The sequence below is a fragment of the Muscardinus avellanarius genome, assembly GCF_963383645.1.
Source record: "Muscardinus avellanarius genome assembly, chromosome: 7".
Lineage (NCBI taxonomy): Eukaryota > Metazoa > Chordata > Mammalia > Rodentia > Gliridae > Muscardinus > Muscardinus avellanarius.
Genome location: NC_137793.1, coordinates 45,628,776 through 45,647,164, shown reverse-complemented (window position 1 = coordinate 45,647,164; position 18,389 = coordinate 45,628,776). Strand labels below are relative to the sequence as shown.

Genomic DNA, 18,389 nt, shown 5'->3' with positions numbered 1-18,389 from the left:
TGTGCGGGGCCTCATTAAGTAGCTGAGGCTGGTCATGAACCTGAGATCCTTCTGTCTCAGCTTTGCAAGTACTGGGATCATGAGCATGCACCACTGTGCCCGGCCAGGTAATTCTTAATTACTTTATTCAGAAACTCATCTTCTTTTACTATGTTGTTAAGAATAAAAGAATTTTACATTTATTATCATTATTGGGGCATTCTTTCTTAATACTGCTATAAAAATAAGATTGACTTTTATTTTGCTATAATTTCGTTCTCCTTTTTTTTCTAATTCTTATAATTTGAATACCTAACACACTTCAAATACATTATCAAAGTTACCCTTTCATTTAGTCTCCTAATCCAGAAGACTTTTTTGTTTGTTTGTTTGTTTTTTGTTTTGTTTTGTTCTTTCTTTTTTTTTCTTTTTTTTTTATTGGTGCACTGTATCCATACATCATAGTGGGATACAAACTTTTGTAGACATACATGCACACATCGCCAAGTCAGCCCCCACCCAATCCCCACCCCATTCTCTCCCCATCCCTCTTTCCCATGCTTGGCTTAGTGGTTGACATCTAGTATTATAGCAATTTATCCAAAATTAAAAATGATAATTTCACATAACAGTTTCATTTGTCTGATACCAAGCTTTTGATGACTTAAAGATAACATTTCAATATTTCTTTTTACTTTCTTTCTTACCAGAGAATATTTTTTTCTATTTTTTTAGGTGAAACTATCATATATTTATATATTTATTTTTCAGAAAAAAAATCTATCCTAATATGGAGTATGGATTCTAGATACGCAAAATGATCTCGAAAAAGAACAAAGCTAGAAGATAAATATTTTCTGATTTCAAACCATATAAAGCTACAATAATTGAAACAGTGTAGTACTGTTCTAAAGGCAGATATATAAACCATTGGAGTTAAATAAAAGCCTAGAGCTAAATTCTTTCCTATATTGTCAAGTTATTTTTGAAAAGGTTTCCACGAACATTTGGTGTTGGAAATAATAATCTTTTAACTAAATATTGTTGAAAAATAATACTTACATGGAAAAGAATAAAATTGGACCCTTACCTAATCCCATATACAAATATTAACTCAAAATAGATAAAAGACCTAAATATAAATCTTAAGACTATAAACTTTTAGAAGAAAATCTGGGTCATATAATCTCACAACATTGAAATTGGCAGTGATTTCTTGGATATGATTTCAGTGGCACAGGCATCAGAAGAGTATACAAACTCCCTAAAAAATAAAAAAAATTGTATATCCAAAAACAATGTAAACAGAGTTAACAGTTACTAATAGAATGGGATAAAATATTTCCAAATGCTATATCTGAAGGTATATTAATATTCCAACTAGACATCCTAAAAATTAACAACAATAAAGGCAAACAATACAATTTAGAGATAGGTAGAAGACTAACATAAATAATGAATCTCCACAGATAACCAATCTTAGTTGTCTGTTGGATGGAAAATCTTGTTTCTCTGGTTCTGGTGTATTACTATTTCTTCTTTGTAGTTAATCTCTTTGAGTATTTTCTCTAGCGCTGGTTATGAAGACATAAATTCCTTCAGTTTCTGTTTGTCATGGAAGCTTCTTATTTTTCCATCTAATTTGATAGAAAGTTTTGCTGGGTAGGAAATTTTTGGCTGGAAGTTGTTTTCTTTCAGAGTTTGGAATATGTTACTCCAAGCCCTTCTGGCTCTCATGACTTGGATTGGGAAGTCTGGAGTGATTCTAATTGGTTTGCCTCTGAATGTCACTTGGTCCTTTGTTTTTGTTGCCTTTAAGATTCTCTGCTTGGCTTCCGATCCTCTTCTCCGATCCTGTCCAAAGGGAGTTCTATAAGTTTCCTGGACCTGTGTATCGACCTCTTGCTCTATGTTTGGAAAATTTTCTGCTATTACTTCCTTGAAGAGATTGTTGATCCCTTTGGTTTCACTTTCTTTTCCCTCCTCTATTCCAGTTATTCTTAGGTTAGCTCTCTTAAAATGGGCCCATATTTCTTCAATGTCAGATTCCTACTGTCGGATATTTTTTTCTAGATTAGGAACTATGCGTTCATTTTTGGAATGATCATCTTCTAAGAGCGAGATTCTATTCTCCATGTGGTCTAATCGGTTGTTCATGCTTTGAATTGAGGCCTTTACTTGACTAATTGCATCCTTTATCTCTTTTTGGCTCTCTCTGAATTCTTTTCGAAGCACCTCTATTATTTCTACAGTTATTTTCCTGATTTGATCTTCTAGAAATCTCTGATTTTCTGTTTTATCGGGTTCTGATGTTGTGGGGTTGTGGGCATTCATTGCTCCAGTGTTATTCCTCTTTCCCATGATTTCGGAAGTTTGTGCCTTCTTTGGGTTCTTCCCTTGGGTCACTATGACTTCGCTTATGGTGCTCTGGATCTCGAGTCTATAGTATCTCTGACCCCACTACTTCTTTATTGGGTTGTATCACAGAGTCTCCGACCCAGGGAGTCGATAGAGGCTGCTTTAGACTCTGGGGGGTGCCAGGTTGGGCATTCTCCTATGGTGTGCTATCTCTGCCACCGCCACTCCCCCACTGGGTCAAGTCCCAGGGAGTACAGTACTGGGATTTCTCCTCTGGGGCCCGCAATTTGACTCACTGTTCTTGAGTTCGCAGATGTAGCTGTACTGGATTCGGTGAATTCGTTGCTGCTGCCGCCGGTGGCAATATGGCGCCACTGCCACGCCTTTGGCTGTGAGGCTGGCTTATTTCTTCTTGGTTTTGAGTTCCACTCTAAGTCCCTGCAGCGTGTGCAGAGCTCAGCCACTGGGAGCTTTAGATGCTTCCTGCGCTGAAAAATCCCGCCTGGCTGTTCCGCAGCGGCTCACCTCGGCTCGCTGTAGCCGTCCGGTGAAGTTGCCGCTGCCGCCGGCAGTATGGCGCTGCTGCCACGTCCTTGGGTGTGAGGCCGGTGTATCTCCTCTGTGGCTCTGAGCTCTGTTCTCAGTCCGCTTTCTCTCTGGATCCTGGTGATTGTTTTTTTTCTCTGGTGATGGTGTTTTCTGACTATGAAAGGTGCTGATTTTGTGGTAATGGAGATTGGTTGTTAGCCGGGCTCTTAAGCCCCGCTTTTCTCGGTCGCCGTTTTCCCGGAAGTCCCCAGAAGACTTAAGATATGGTTGTCTTTCTTTTATGTAATGCTCTTTTGAAAATTTTTTTTCTATATAAATTTAAAAGGGCAAAATCTTTGTGTGCAAATAATACTCTTTTTTTTTACATGTTCTATGATTTATGCTGTTTTTAAATTAATTTTTTTCTCTTTTATTGTGGGGCTGGGGATGGAACCCAGGGGAATTTGACCTCTGAGCTACACCCCCTGTCCTATTTTTTATTCTTTATTTTGAAATAGGGTCCCACTAAGTTGCAGAGGGCCTTGCTAAGTAGTAGCTGAGGCTTTTTTCTGAACCACAGTCTTCCAGTCTCAGCCTCCTGAATGCTGGGATTACAAGCATGTGCCACCATGTCAGCTTAATTAATTTTTTATGTAATTTGGTATATAATCAAGAATTGCTTACAGTGAAGAAAACTTGGATTAATGTTTCAAGAAAATACAATAATGAACCACTGATTTTATGATTAATTTTAGATACATTTACTTACTTATTTTGAGTAACTTTGTGCTACTTAACCTATATAGTGTAGAATAAGGAAACTTCTTGAATAATATGAAGAATTCTGAATACTTATATTTTGGTCATTAGCTCTGCTTCATGAATGAGTCATTCCATTTAGAGGACTGACTGACTTTGAAAAAGTTTAGCAACACAATTTTCATTGTGATATATTATATAGTTCTACAACTGAGCTATACCCTCAGGCTTTTTTATTTTCATTTTTGAAACAGGGCCTTGCCAAGTTACCACAGTCTGGCCTCAAACCTTTCTCAGCCATTCTAAGTACTGACCTACTCTGTGCATCCAGCTACTCTGTGAACATTTGATAGTGATGACTGTGATAGACTTTTTAAGCCTGTCAGTTATAAAGTGAAACTTAAGTATTGGATGCATAAAATTTTTTAAAGTTTTTATTTTTTGTGATACTCAGGATGGAACCCAAGGGCATTGTACCTCCAAGCTATATCCCCATCACTATTTTTTGTGTGTGTGGTATTGGGGATGGAACCCAGGAGCTTCATACCTCTGAGCTACACCCCAAGCCCTATTTTTTAGTTACTTTATTTTTTTATTTTTATTTTTATTTTATTTGTGGTACTGGGGGTGGAACCTAGGGGATTTTCTACCTCTAGGCTATACTCCCAGTCCTATTTTATATTTTATTTGTAAGCAGGGTCTGACTGAGTTGTTGAGAGCCTAAGTAGCAGAGGCTGGATTTGAACCTGTGTAATCCTCCTGTCTCAGCTCCCCAAGCGCTGGGATTACAAGTGTGCGCCACCACGCCTGGCTCTAGTTTCTCCTTCCTTCCTTCCTTCCTTCCTTTCTTCCTTTCTTCCTTCCGGTACTGGAGTTCCTGGAAGCCCTTTTGCCTCCGGGCTACACTCCCAGACCTATTTTTACATTTTTTAAAATTTGGAAACAGGGTCTCCTAAGCCAGTGCACGCAGCTGGCTTTGAACTTGCGTGATCCTCCTGTCTCTGCCTCCCAAGTGCGGGGATTACAAGTGTGTGCCACCACGCCCGGCTAGTTTCTTTATTTTTTAAATAGGGTCTCACTGAATTGCCAAGGGCCTCCTTAAGTAGCTGAGGTTGTCCACAAACCATGATCCTCTGGTCTCCACCTCCCGAATGCTGGGATTACAAGCATGCACCACCATGCCTGGGCTTCAGCACTATATTTTAGTCTTTTTAAAAAATTTTTATTTGTTTATTTTTTCGGATCTGGGGATGGAACCCAGGGGCATTCGACCCCCACCCTATGTTTGTATTTTTTATTTTGAAACAAGGTCTCACTAAGTTCAGAGGGCCTCACTAAGTAGCTTAAACTGTCAACTGACAACTAAGATCCACCAGTTTCAGCCTCCCAAATGCTGGGATTACAATCGTGTGCCACCACACCCGGCATTAAGATTTAAGTTAATACAAATTATGTTGGAAAGAAGTTGAGTATAATCTATACTGCCACTTTGCCTTTGGAATCCTTGGGAATTTTTTTTAATACAATTACTTTACCTTGATGTATTAGTAAGTTGTATCATTTATCTATGTTAATAATGAAATATCTCACTAATATTAACAGGCAGCTCACCTAATGGATTTTCTGAAAAGTTCTTCCTAGTTGTAATAGAATACACTCGAGATAGCCGCTCACTATTACACATGTGGAATTTACATTTAAAGTCAATTCCTGTCTCAATTGGTGAGTTTTTTTTTTTATTAGTAACTTTAGGTCTAATCTAAATATTAACAAATTATACATGATTAGAAGTTCAGGTCATATTTCTTAAAGCCATTCTTATATAATTGGATAATTGGAGTTTAATATAAAAATCAAAATAATTTTCTCATTTTCTTGCTGTAACACATATTTAATATGTTTCCTATTTTATCTTTTATGAGGCAGTTTTGCTTATAAATTGTAATAGCTGTAATTATTATAGAATTTCTTCCAGTTTTTTGTTCTTTTTCTCATGTTTTATAGATGAAAAAGTAGACACAAAAATATCTGAATCAGAAGAACATTATTCTTCTTCTCCAGAGAAGATACTGTCTCCTTTTTCACAGAAATATCAGGCTTGCAGAGAAAATCTTCAGAGTACCAGCAGGTTGTCTCTATATTCAGAAATGGTGTATAGCCAAGAGTTGCAGTTGCCAGAAGGAGTTGAGATAATAAGTATTAAGCCATCAGCAGGTTTGTGAATTTTATGAAAAGACTAACTTAACTTTGTAACCATGGGTGTTTACTGGATATTTAAAAATAGGTTCTGAAACTATCTCTGAAATCCACACAGAAACAGAAATAGAAATAATAATTTTAATTATCCTAAGTTGAAGACTTTTAAATTTCTTATTATATTTTCAGATTACTCTGACATTTATGAATCAGTGCTAGTATTTTTATTTTTGCAAAATACCAAATCCAAATCTACATTTATACCTACTTATAACTGTAAGCTGAAATAAATATGTATAAAAAACAAATAATGTTTATTGTTTTATAACTTAAGTACCAACAATTAAATCAAACTGGAAGGAAATAAATATGGAAACAAATTCAACAAATTGTCTCTATTATATGTTATTTTGTCTCAAAGGGAAAAGAACATACAAAATCAGTAGTATCTCAATACTTGTGATTACAGAGAGAGAAAGAAATATATTTTGAAGTACTTAAATACTGATTCTGTTTTAAAAAACAGCCTCATTGTTCTTTTGGGTGAGACAAAGTAGAAGTTTCTAGAATAGATATAAGTTGTACCTTATTTTGCCAACTTTGATATAATTGTTAGTAATTGCTTGGAGCCACATGCAGTGTGTTGGTCTTGATTTTTTTTTGTGTGTGTGTGTGTGTGTGTGGTACTGTGGTTCTTGGTAGCCCTTCTACCTCTGGGCTACACTCCCAGACCTACTTTTTACATTTTTTATTTGGAAACAGGGTCTCCTAAGCCAGCACGCGCAGCTGGCTTCGAACCTGCGCGATCCTCCTGTCTCTGCCTCCCAAGCGCGGGGATTACAAGCGTGTGCCACCAAGCCCAGCCTCTTGATATGTGTTTTATCATCCTTATATTGGATTTAAAATTGTGATTCTCAGCGGGCATGGTGGCACACGCTTGCAATCCCCGTGCTTGGGAGGCGGAAACAGGAGGATCTCACAGGTTCGAAGCCAGCCTTGCTGGCTTAAGAGACACTGTTTCCAAATAAATATATAAAATAGGACTGGGAGTTTAGCCCGGAGGTAGAAGGGTTTCCAGGAACCCCAGTACCACCAAAAATAAAAAATAAAAATAAAATTGTGATTTTCATACATACTAAAGATCATAAACCACTGTTCTAGCAGATTAAGAGTATCAATAAAGCATCCATCATTTTCATAGCCAAAGTATGTCCTTTTCTACTTCTCTGTCATGTTTTTGACTATTTGAATGCTGTTCATTTTCCCTGGTTATGACATACTTAATCTTTTCCTAATGTGAAGTTTTCAGGAGTTGGGCTATGAACAGTTCTCTTTTACATTCTGCTTCTTTGTATATTTTAATTTAAAAAATGCATCGATTAAAGGAATGTTAAAGTTTGAAAAAGAATTACTTTTGTATTGATATAATTTGAAGAGTTGTGTTTTCTTGCCATAACAGAACAGTCTTTTACTACTAGACTCCAGTTAGGTTCCTAAATAAAGGGAACCTAAATATAGCTATCAAGACAGTTTTCTTTCAATACTATTGAAAAACAAAAAAAGTTATACTATATTCAGTTCAGAGAAATTGATAGGTAATGGTAAGTGCATCCTGTTGTAATTTTGCTATATTCTTTGAGGGCTTTATTTTTAAACAACTGCTACAGTTATGATAAAATTTATTTTAAAAATGTGATGAAATACATTATATAATATCTGTATATTGTACCAATTAGTAGTTTATATGTAATAGTTTAGGATAGAGGTCAGCAAATTATAGGTTACCCAACTTTTGTAAATAGGTTTGGTTGGAACACAGCCACATCTATTTATAGTTCACTATTATGTACAGATATTTTTGCCCAACATTGGCAGAGTAGTTGCAGTAGAGACCCAATAGCTAACAGATCTAATTACTATTATCTTGCCCTTTAAATTTGCCAAACCCTGTTTTAAGAAACTAATACTATATGATTAGTTTAAGCCTGAGAAAATGTTGAATTCTACTTAAGAATCTTCTTCACATTACTTTTATTAAGTATGCCTCAGTCATGATAGGCCCTATCATAGCTTACATAAGCATTGGCCATTCACATTTGTTTTGAAAAAATGAGCAAGGAGTCAGAGAATGTTGAAATGCATTGATATCTTTAAAATGAGTTTTGTAGTAATGTATAAAACTAGTGAAGAGGTGTGAAATGATGCTAGATTCAGAATCAGAACAAGAACTCAGGTTTCTAATACTGCCTTAGTTTAGTTGTTACATTCAAGCACAAGATAAAGGCTTTGGCCACAAGTTCTTACCTATAAAATACAAGAAGGAAGTAAATTTTCTGCCTTCTTTTTCAGTTCTAAGTCATGGTGATTTTTAAAATATACCTTTGTGATCTCATTAAAAACCTCTTTCTAATCTTGTTGAGCCTTAAACTAAGCATAGACTTATATTATTAACTGTAATTCATACAAAAGGGCTAAAACCTTTAGTACAGAAAAACAAGTTGTTTTTTTTACCATGCTTGATTTGTTTTTAATGGGTTAATTTTGTTTTTAGGACATCTGAGTTCTTCTTCCATATATCCAGTATGCAGTGCTCCTTATTTATTGGCAACTTCATGCTCAGATGAGAAAGTAAGATTCTGGAGATGCAGAGTAACAACTGGAGAATCTGCTGCATCAAAGAATGGAAAAATGGATCTGACATACATTTGGGAAGAATGGCCATTACTCATTGAAGATGGACTTCAGAGCAATAGTAGTATAACTGTACCTGGTAGGCCTGTAGAAGTTAGCTGTGCACATACAAATCGCTTAGCTGTAGCTTATAAGCAGCCTGCATCTAATAGTAAGTCTTCTCAGGACTATGTGATGCATGTAAGTATTTTTGAATGTGAATCTACAGGAGGTTCTTGTTGGGTCCTTGAACAGACAATTCATTTAGATGAGCTAAACACAGTGTTGGATTCTGGTATTAGTATTGATAGCAATTTAGTGGCCTATAATAAACAAGAGGCATATTTATTTAGTAAAGAATGTATCACACCAACCACAAAACATTTAGTTCATTTAGATTGGATGTCTAGAGAAGATGGCTCTCATATCCTGACAGTAGGAATTGGATCAAAACTTTTTATGTATGGACCCCTGGCTGGCAAGGTACAAGAACAGACTGGTAAGGAAGGCCTGGCATTTCCTCTCTTGGACAATACTAAAGTTGTGCCTCTGTCTAAATTTGTACTATTACGAAGTGTGGACTTAGTTTCTTCGGTAGAAGGCTCCCCACCTTTTCCTGTTTCTTTATCATGGGTCCGGGATGGCATCCTTGTGGTAGGAATGGATTGTGAAATGCATGTATATTCCCAATGGCAGCCTTCTTCTAAGCAAGAACCTGCTATAACAGATTCATATAGTGGAAGTACACCATCTATACTAAGTTTAATGAAACAGAGTAATTCATCAAATTCGGGGTTACATCCTCCAAAGAAAACTTTGACTCGATCCATGACCAGTCTTGCACAAAAAATTTGTGGAAAGAAAACTGCATTTGATCCTTCAGTGGATATGGAAGATTCAGGTCTTTTTGAAGCAGCTCATGTACTTTCCCCAACTTTACCACAGTACCATCCCTTGCAGCTTTTGGAGCTCATGGATCTTGGAAAAGTTCGGAGAGCAAAAGCCATCTTGTCACATCTTGTCAAGTGTATTGCTGGGGAAGTTGTGGCTCTGAATGAAGCTGACTCCAATCATGAACGCCGCCTTAGGTCTCTCACCATCAGTGCTAGTGGAAGCACTACCAGAGATCCCCAAGCATTCAACAAAGCTGAAAATACAGATTACACAGAAATAGATTCTGTCCCTCCACTTCCATTATATGCCTTACTGGCAGCAGATGATGATAGCTGTTACTCATCTATGGAGAAATCTAGTAATGAGAGTTCCTTAAATAAATCAAACCAGTTGTCAAAAGAAAATTATGATGAGCTTTTTCAGATTTCAGCTCCACTGCCTGATACTCATGTGTTAGAGACAGATGAAGAAAATATAAAGCCCAGAGTTATTGACCTTTCACAATATGGTCCAACTTATTTTGGTCCTGAGCATGCTGAAGTTCTTTCTGGGCACTTACTTCATTCTAGTTTACCAGGACTCAGCCGGATGGAGCAGATGTCCTTGATGGCATTAGCAGATACAATTGCAACTACAAGTACTGATATTGGAGAAAGCAGAGACAGAAGTCAAGGTAAAACTAAATTCTATACAGGATTGGAGGAAAAATTGATGATAATATTTGTACCTGTTTTTGCAGAAAATGATTTTAAATAATTTTATTATAATGATACTATGAACACTTCTTTAAATTGTTTTCACAAGTTTTAATGTCAATAAATACTATTTACCCAGTAAATCATAGTACTCAGAGGAAGTGCACAAAGACTCATATGCTAATTGTCTGCTTAATAATATAAAAAACCTAGCTGAATCTTTTTGAGTGTAGCCAAAGTTAACTGATCCTTTTTTTTTTTTTCTTTTACAGTGTTAGGGATTGAATTTGGGGTCTCATATATTTATCAAGTGCTCTCACACCAAGCTATACCCTAGCCAACAGATTTTTATTAAGTATTTTAGGTTCCTGAAAATAAGATGGTTTCTGTTATCTTTCCTAGCATTGTAAAACTATATTTTTAAAAAATTTGAATGTTTTGAAAAACTAGCATTAGTGGATATTTCTACTTAGAGTAACAAATAAAAGCATAATAAAATCACAACATCTCAACACCCAGAGAGCATTTTTAATAAAATAACCTGAGTTTTGAACAAAATATGAAATAATTACCATTAAATCTCAGATAAGAAGTGAAAATAACAAGTTCAGCCATATATATAGAGAGAGTGTGGTCTTTGAACTAAGCTAAAAAAGAAAGTAAAGACTAAATGAGTAAATTTAGGACAAAAGTAACAATTATATAGTCTAAATTAAAGAAAAAGTAAGTTGAAACTTGTACTTGGGTTTTACCAGTATAGTTGTATATGTATATATTTTGTGTGTCTGTGATACTAGGGATTGAACTCAGGGGTATTCTCCCTCCAAGCTACACCCCCAGCCCTGTGTATTTTTATTTTGAAACAGGTTCTCATATGGTTGATGAGAGTCTAAATAGTTGCTGATTTTCAACCTGCAATCCTCCTGTCTCAGCCTGCCAAGTAGTGGGATTATAGGCATGTGCCACCACACCCAGCTAGTAAATATGTTTTTTATTGTAATACTATTTATGTTGTGGATATGATACAGATATTTAATATTTTTAATTGTTTGAAGTAAAAATCCACCTGTACTAACAAAAAGTGATTTCTTCCAGTGTTAGTAGCAAATTATTGGTATATTTATATGATTTTGTGTGTGTGCATATGTGTGTGGTGCTAGAGATTAAACCCAGAGGCTATTCAGTCTCTGTGCTATACCTTCATCCTTATTTTTTATTTTGAAACAGGGCCTCACTATTTAGCTGAAGGCCTTGCTAAGTTGTTGAGTTTGGTCTCAGTCCTGCAATTCTCCTGTCTCAGCCTCCCAAGTACTAGGATTATAGCCATATGCCACCATGCTTGGCTGGGTATATGATTTGAATCACTGTTGCAATTACTACAATAATGCTGTGGAGATTAAACCACTTAAAAATTAAATTACATTTTAATTTTAAAAGATTCAGATGAGAGGAGATCAGATTATAAAGAATATTGATAAGTCTTGAGTTAACTCATTCTTTTTATTATTTTCTTCAATTATTTGGCTTTTTCCTATAATGTAAAATTGTGTAGAAAAAAATTGCAAAATATTTTAGACATAATTTTTTTTCTGTTTAAAAATTTCGTTATGTGTCTCTAATGCTATAACATATAGTGATTGTTAGAAATTTTAATATGTATTTTAATAAAATAGTCTTCTACAAATAAAAATACTTTTTTATGATTGTAGGTGGAGAAACACTTGATGAATGTGGGTTAAAATTTCTTTTGGCTGTTCGACTCCATGCCTTTCTTACAACTTCCCTTCCAGCCTGTAGAGCTCAACTCCTTCACCAAGGTGATTTTGATATCTTTTTGCAGGGGAGAAGGTGGGCGTGTGCTGTGTATGGAACTCAGGGCCTTGCATGTATTAAGCAAGCATGCATTCTACCGCTAAGCTACACCCCCAGCTGATTTTGATAGTAATATATTACAGGGAAGTAAGACAAATAGAAAAAGAGAAACTTGAGAACTTTATACTTTATTTGGAAACAGGGTCTCATTAAGTTGTTGAGAGCCTCATTGAGTAGCTGATGCTGGCTTTGAACCTGTGTGATCCTCCTGTCTCAGCTTCCCAAGCATGGGGATTACAAGCATGTGCCACCACACCTGGTTTTCATTTTAGTTTTAATTTGCACTATGATTATTTAGAGATGCTAAGCATTTTCTATGTATATGTTGGCCATTCATCTTTCTTAAGATAAATATGTATATCGGAACATTTGCTCATTTTAAATAAAGTTATTTATTTTCTTGCTCTTGAATTCCTTACATATTTGGATATTTACCCTTATTGTATATATAGATTGCAAGTATTTTTTTCTTATAGGGTCATATCCATATCGGGGTTCTATAGTGGAGCTCTATGTTTTCTTCCAGTAGTTCTATAGTTTCAGATCTATGTTAAGTCTTTAATCCATTTTTCATAACTAACAAAAGACTCTTAAGTCTTCTTGAAGAGTTGATCTCTTTTATTTTTTTGTGGTTCTAGGAATTGAACTCAGGGGTGTTCTGTCACTTAGCTTACACTCCCAGTTATTTTATTTTATTTTTTGGTGGTAATGGGGTTCCTGGAAACCCTTCTACCTCCGGGTTACACTCCCAGACCTATTTTTATACTTTTTTATGTGGAAACAGGGTCTCTTAAGCCACCTGTGCAATCCTCCTGTCTCTGCCTCCCGAGCGCAGGGATTATAAGTGTGCACCACCACACCCAGCCACTCCCAGTTATTTTTTATTTTTTATTTTCAAACAGAATCTCACTAAGTTGCTGGGACTGGCCTCAAATATACAATCCTCATGTCTCATCCTTCCAAGTACTGGGATTACAGGCATGTGCCACCATGCCCAGCTGGTCTTTTTTTTTTTTTTTTTAATAATGTAATGCTCTTCTTTATGCATGACTTCAAGTCTGCTATATTTAGAATGAATACAGGTACTCCTGATTTCATTTGATTAATAATTGGTATGCTAAATCTTTTCCATCCACTAAATTTTAGTCTATATCTGTCTTTATATTTAAAGTGGGTTTAAAGGAGACAGTTCATAGTTGGTCTTTGTTTTGTTTTGTTGAGAGTCTTGCTAAGTTGTAGAGGCTTGTGGTGGAATTGTTATCCTCTTGGCTCAGCCTCCTGATTACTGGGATAGCAGGTATGTGTCACTATGTTGTGCCCTAATAACATTTTGAAAAAACTTTTATATGTAGAACAATTAAGAATTAAAAAAAGAGCCAGGCACAGAGATAAGCACACACCTATAACACAATACTTGAGAGATAGGATTACAGTGTCAGTTTTTATTATTATCTTTTTTTCATGGGTTTTGTGACAAAAGAGGACAAAGATACACCTTATTTTTAATTTTGATAAGAACACTACTTAAAATCCATGATACTAACAAATTTATAGATGAACATTACTATTGACTATATGCACAATTCTAGGTAATGTCTAGAGTTTATTCATTTTGTTGGACAGAACTTTATGCCTATTGATTAGTAATTTTCCACGTGCCCCGCTCCCCAGTCCGTGGTAACCACCAGGGGCTTTTATTCCCCTATTTTATGAATTTGACAATTTTGATACCTCATAGAAGTAGAACGATTCATTATGTGTCTTTCTGTTCATAGTTAATTTCATATTTAGCATAATGACTTCAAGGTTCATCAGTGTTGTTACATATTGCAAAATTTCCCTTTTTAAGGTTTGTTAGTACTCCATTATGTATTTAACCACATTTGAGAAGTCCATTTATCTGTTGATGGGTATTTAGATTGTTTCTACCTCATAGATATTGCTGCAGTGTAAACAGTGCTTCAGTGAACACAAGAGTGCTAAATCCCTTCAAGGAAAGTAGATTATTCTTTAGGCCATTTATCTCAGAGCCATATCTTTAAATTAATCATCTGTTCTTCCCTTATGGTTTTTGTTTTGTTTTGTTTTGTTTTGCCATGAAAGGACAAAATAAAAACTGAGCAATAAATACCACATATGCAGGCCAGTAGGCTGCTGACATAAATATAGCTTCTGTTAAATATACATATCTTATCAACATAATGATATAGTGTAAAAACAATATTGGCTAGATTACATTCTAAATTCTTTTAACTAAATTATTTCACTTAACCCATCAAACTATGTAATATGGTAGGACCATAATTATTCATATTTTATAAATGAAGGAATTTAGGCAGTAAGAAACTAAGTAACTTCCCCAAGGGAATATACTTAGCAATAAAACTATATGTTTTTTAATGTTCTTTAATTCCATAGAATTAAATGCATAAAACAAATGTTGATCAAAGGAAACTGAGAAGTAACTTTGAGTGAAGGGTTCTAATATACAGTAATGCTTTAAGTGTTTCTCATTTTCTAAAGAGGAACATAGGTAATAGCAAGACAACAAAAATGCTACAACATACTAGCATTTGCCATAAGCATTTTTGTATCTTTTTAAAGAAATGCATGTTAATTATATAAAATATTTCTCATTGGAGTGGCAGAGTTGTTTGGAGTACAAAGAATAATAAATAACTCATACTTTCAACAGTCTTAAAAATTAAGTATGGCTAGGTGTAGTGGCGCACACTTGTCATCTCAGCATTTGGGAGTCTGAGACAGGAGGATTGCGATTCCCTATCAGCCTCAGCTGCTTAGTGAGGCCCTTTGCAATTCAGTGAGACCCTGTTTCAAAATAAAGAATAAAAAGTAGGGCTGGGGGTGCAGCTCTGAAGTAGATGCCCCTGGTTGAGAGAGGAAGATTATAGGTTTCAGGCTAATTTTGAAATGTAGTGATATACTCAGCAACTTAGTGAGACCCTGTTTCAAAATAAAATAGGCTAAGGGTATGACATGGAGGTAGAATGCCCATGGGTCCAATCTCCAGTACCCAAAACAAACAAATTAAAAATACTTATGAATCTCATAAAAGTTTATACAGATACATTGCAAATATATGTATTTTTGATAATCATTATAATCATGTTCATATTTCTTATAAACATTATTTTTGACATTTCTTCAGGCCTGTCTACTAGTCATTTTGCTTGGGCATTTCACTCAGTAGCAGAAGAAGAATTGCTGAACATGTTGCCAGCAATGCAAAAAGATGATCCCACCTGGTCTGAACTAAGAGCTATGGGTGTGGGGTGGTGGGTCCGGAATACTCGCATCTTACGGAAATGCATAGAAAAAGTAAGTGTGTTTATTTTGGTGTAAATATATGAATTGATGTAGTTTGGATGTTTGTTTAAATGGCATTCTCTATTTCCTCTGTTATTACTTCCTTTTGTTTTGGAAACAGCAATGTGCTTTTGAATAGTCTTTATATTTCAAAATATGTTAATGTCATTTAAAATATATTTTAATTCTAGTTGACATCTTAGCTTAGCAGTATATTTCTGACTTTTATAAAAACTTTATGTTTAGAAAAATAAAGCTGTACAAAAGAGCTTATAGTGAAAGATAGTCCTATTAATCTCTCTGTATCCTCTGCTACCATATATTGCTTTTAACTTTAGTTTGTGTATACACACATACGTGCTTTTTTATTTTATTTTATTTATTTACTTATTTATTTGGTACTTGGGATTGAACCCAGGGGCATTGTACCTATTAGCTACACCCTCAGATCTTTTTATTTGGAAACAGGATCTTACTAAGTTGATGAGGTTGACCTGTGTTCCTCCTGTCTCAGCCTCTCAAGTACTGGGATTACAGGTATGTGTCGATTTGCCTAGCTACATATGCATTTCTTTTTATTGTTACTGGGCATTGAAACCAAAGGCATTCTACCTGCAAGGTACACCCAGCCCTATTTTATTTTTTATTTTGAAACAGGATCTAGCCAAGTTGCTGAGGGTCTTTCTAAATTGCTGAGGTTGGCCTTGATCCTGTAATCCTCCTGTCTCAGCCTTCCAAGTACTGAGATTACAGGCATATGTCACCATGCTGGTTCATGAGGATTTTTCTTTTTTTACGGGTCTGGGGATGGAACCCCAAGGGCATTCGACCTCCAAGCTACACCACCTGCCCTGTTTTTTATTCTTTATTTTGAAACAGGGTCTTACTAAGTTGCAGAGGACCTCACTAAGTACTGAGGCTGTCTGTGAACCACTATCCTCTGGTCCCAAATGCTGGGATTACCAGCGTGCACCACCATGCCTGGCTCATAAGGATATGTATATATGTATGTATATATGTATATATGTATATATGTATATATGTATACGTATATACATAAGGATGTGTGTGTGTGTGTGTGTGTGTGTGTATGTATATATATATATATATATGTGGTACTGGGGTTCCTGGAAACTCTTCTACCTCCGGGCTACACTCCCAGACTTATTTTTTTTTTTATTTTTTTATTTGGAAACAGGGTCTCTTAAGCCAGCAAGGCTGGCTTCGAACCTGCACGATCCTCCTGTCTCTGCCTCCTAAGCGCGTTGATTACAAGCGTGCGCCACCATGCCCAGCTTCATCAGGATATTTTTAAAAAATTATTTAACATTGAAATAGATAACATATACCAGTCTTATATGAGGGAAATTACTTTTTCACTTCACAACCTATTTCTATGAAAGTTTGACTGAAATTTTCTAATTATAGGTAGCCAAAGCCGCCTTTTTAAGAAAGAATGATCCTTTAGATGCTGCCATTTTTTACTTGGCAATGAAAAAGAAAGCTGTGGTTTGGGGACTGTATAGGTAAGTAAAAACAAAAACAAGAAACCGTGTTTCAAAATAAAAAAGCTTTATAAGAATAAATGTATAAAGTAAGATTTGTTCTTGTTTATTAAATTCATGTTGATTCTTAGTTATTTTTGTGGTTAAGGAGAGATTTTATTGAGAAAAAGCTTAGGTGTCTTCCAGAGTACAAGAATATTGAAGAGGTCCCGTCAGTTTGTTTTGGGATTTATCAATCCAGAAACATATTTTTTACTTATTTGAAGAACTTTTCAAGATACTTTTGTAGTACATATTTCACTAGACCAGCAACTTCCATTTGATGTAGAAAGGAAGCTGAATTAGTAGAGTTTGGAAACATTTTCCCTCTTTCCCATTGAGAGCTCATGGGTCTGTCTATCCCTCAAAACTGCCTTACTTCTGGGTACTCTCATCTTATTTCTGAGTTGAATGCACTTAGAGCTTTTCTCTCATCCAGCAGGAAGAGATTAACATACGTAGTTCATTTGTTTTGGGTTTGGTTCCAGGTGACATGTGGGAGAAAACCATGGTATCAAATCTGTTTTCTAAGAGACTAGGACTTTCAGGATTTTTTTCAGTAGTTGCAAATTTCTTAGAGTTTGATCACCAAAGTCATCCTTAGATGGGAAGGAGGGAGAGGTTATTGATGAGGTTTAAATGGTAACATAGAACTTTATTTTTCATATATTTAATGATAATTTTTATAGTGTTCTTAATGAAGTTTTCTTGGTAGTTTGAAAGAAAATTTATAAATAGTCCCTGGGACTTGTATGAAAAAATAAATGTTTACTTAATATTCTATTGTTAAAAGAGCAGCAAATACATAGGAATTTATTAATTGAAATATGTTTCTGTTGAGTCATAACTATTAAGTTCTAACTTTGGAAGACTAATTCTGATGTAGAAACATTGTATTCCAAGATTTACATACTTACCTTTTCTTTATAGATCTCAGAAAGACACCAGGATGACACAGTTTTTTGGACACAATTTTGAGGAGGAGAGATGGCGTAAAGCAGCTTTAAAGAATGCCTTTTCTTTGCTAGGCAAACAAAGATTTGAACATTCTGCAGCATTTTTTCTTTTAGCTGGTTGCCTCAGAGATGCAATTGAGGTAATGAATGAATCTTTAAAAAAATACATTATCATCCTCTAAGCTCTAATTTTAGGTCATACATTTTTATTTTTTAATTTTAGCTTTAGTATAATTAACCGTTACCTAGAGTAACTAATAATATTTAACAGTGGACTTAAAAATTTTGTTATTTAAGCTGGGCATGGTGGCACACACTTGTAATTCCAGTACTTGGGAGGCTGAGATAGGAGGATCATAGTTTCATGGCCAGCCTTATCAATTTAGTGAGGCCCTCTGCAACTTAATGAGACCCTATTTCAAAATAAAAAATAAAATAGGGCTGGGGGTATAGCTCAGAGATAGAATGTCCCGAGTTTCAATCCCCAGTACCACAAACACACAAATAAAAATTGCTTAGGTTAATCTTAATATACAAATTAGGATAAACCAGGCTGTGTGTGTTGGTTAATAGTTCATCTGACTCTTAAAAATATTCATGAACAAGAAAAA

At 35.3% G+C, this 18,389-nt stretch overlaps 1 protein-coding gene across 2 annotated transcripts in view; it reads left to right on the top strand.

Annotated features, from left to right (window-relative positions):
• DMXL1 (Dmx like 1) overlaps positions 1–18,389 on the top strand; it is a gene marked incomplete at both ends in the record, with an annotated part of 217,767 nt that overhangs the window by 81,365 nt on the left and 118,013 nt on the right. Inside the window, 7 exons of one of the 2 annotated variants that reach the window (XM_080698415.1) lie at positions 5,227–5,346; positions 5,629–5,838; positions 8,372–10,057; positions 11,789–11,896; positions 15,121–15,290; positions 16,707–16,804; positions 17,753–17,918. In XM_080698415.1, coding sequence (XP_080554541.1) covers positions 5,227–5,346; positions 5,629–5,838; positions 8,372–10,057; positions 11,789–11,896; positions 15,121–15,290; positions 16,707–16,804; positions 17,753–17,918 — 2,558 coding nt within the window. The remainder of the gene's footprint in view (positions 1–5,226; positions 5,347–5,628; positions 5,839–8,371; positions 10,058–11,788; positions 11,897–15,120; positions 15,291–16,706; positions 16,805–17,752; positions 17,919–18,389) is intronic. The other variant, XM_080698416.1, reaches the window with a different exon arrangement.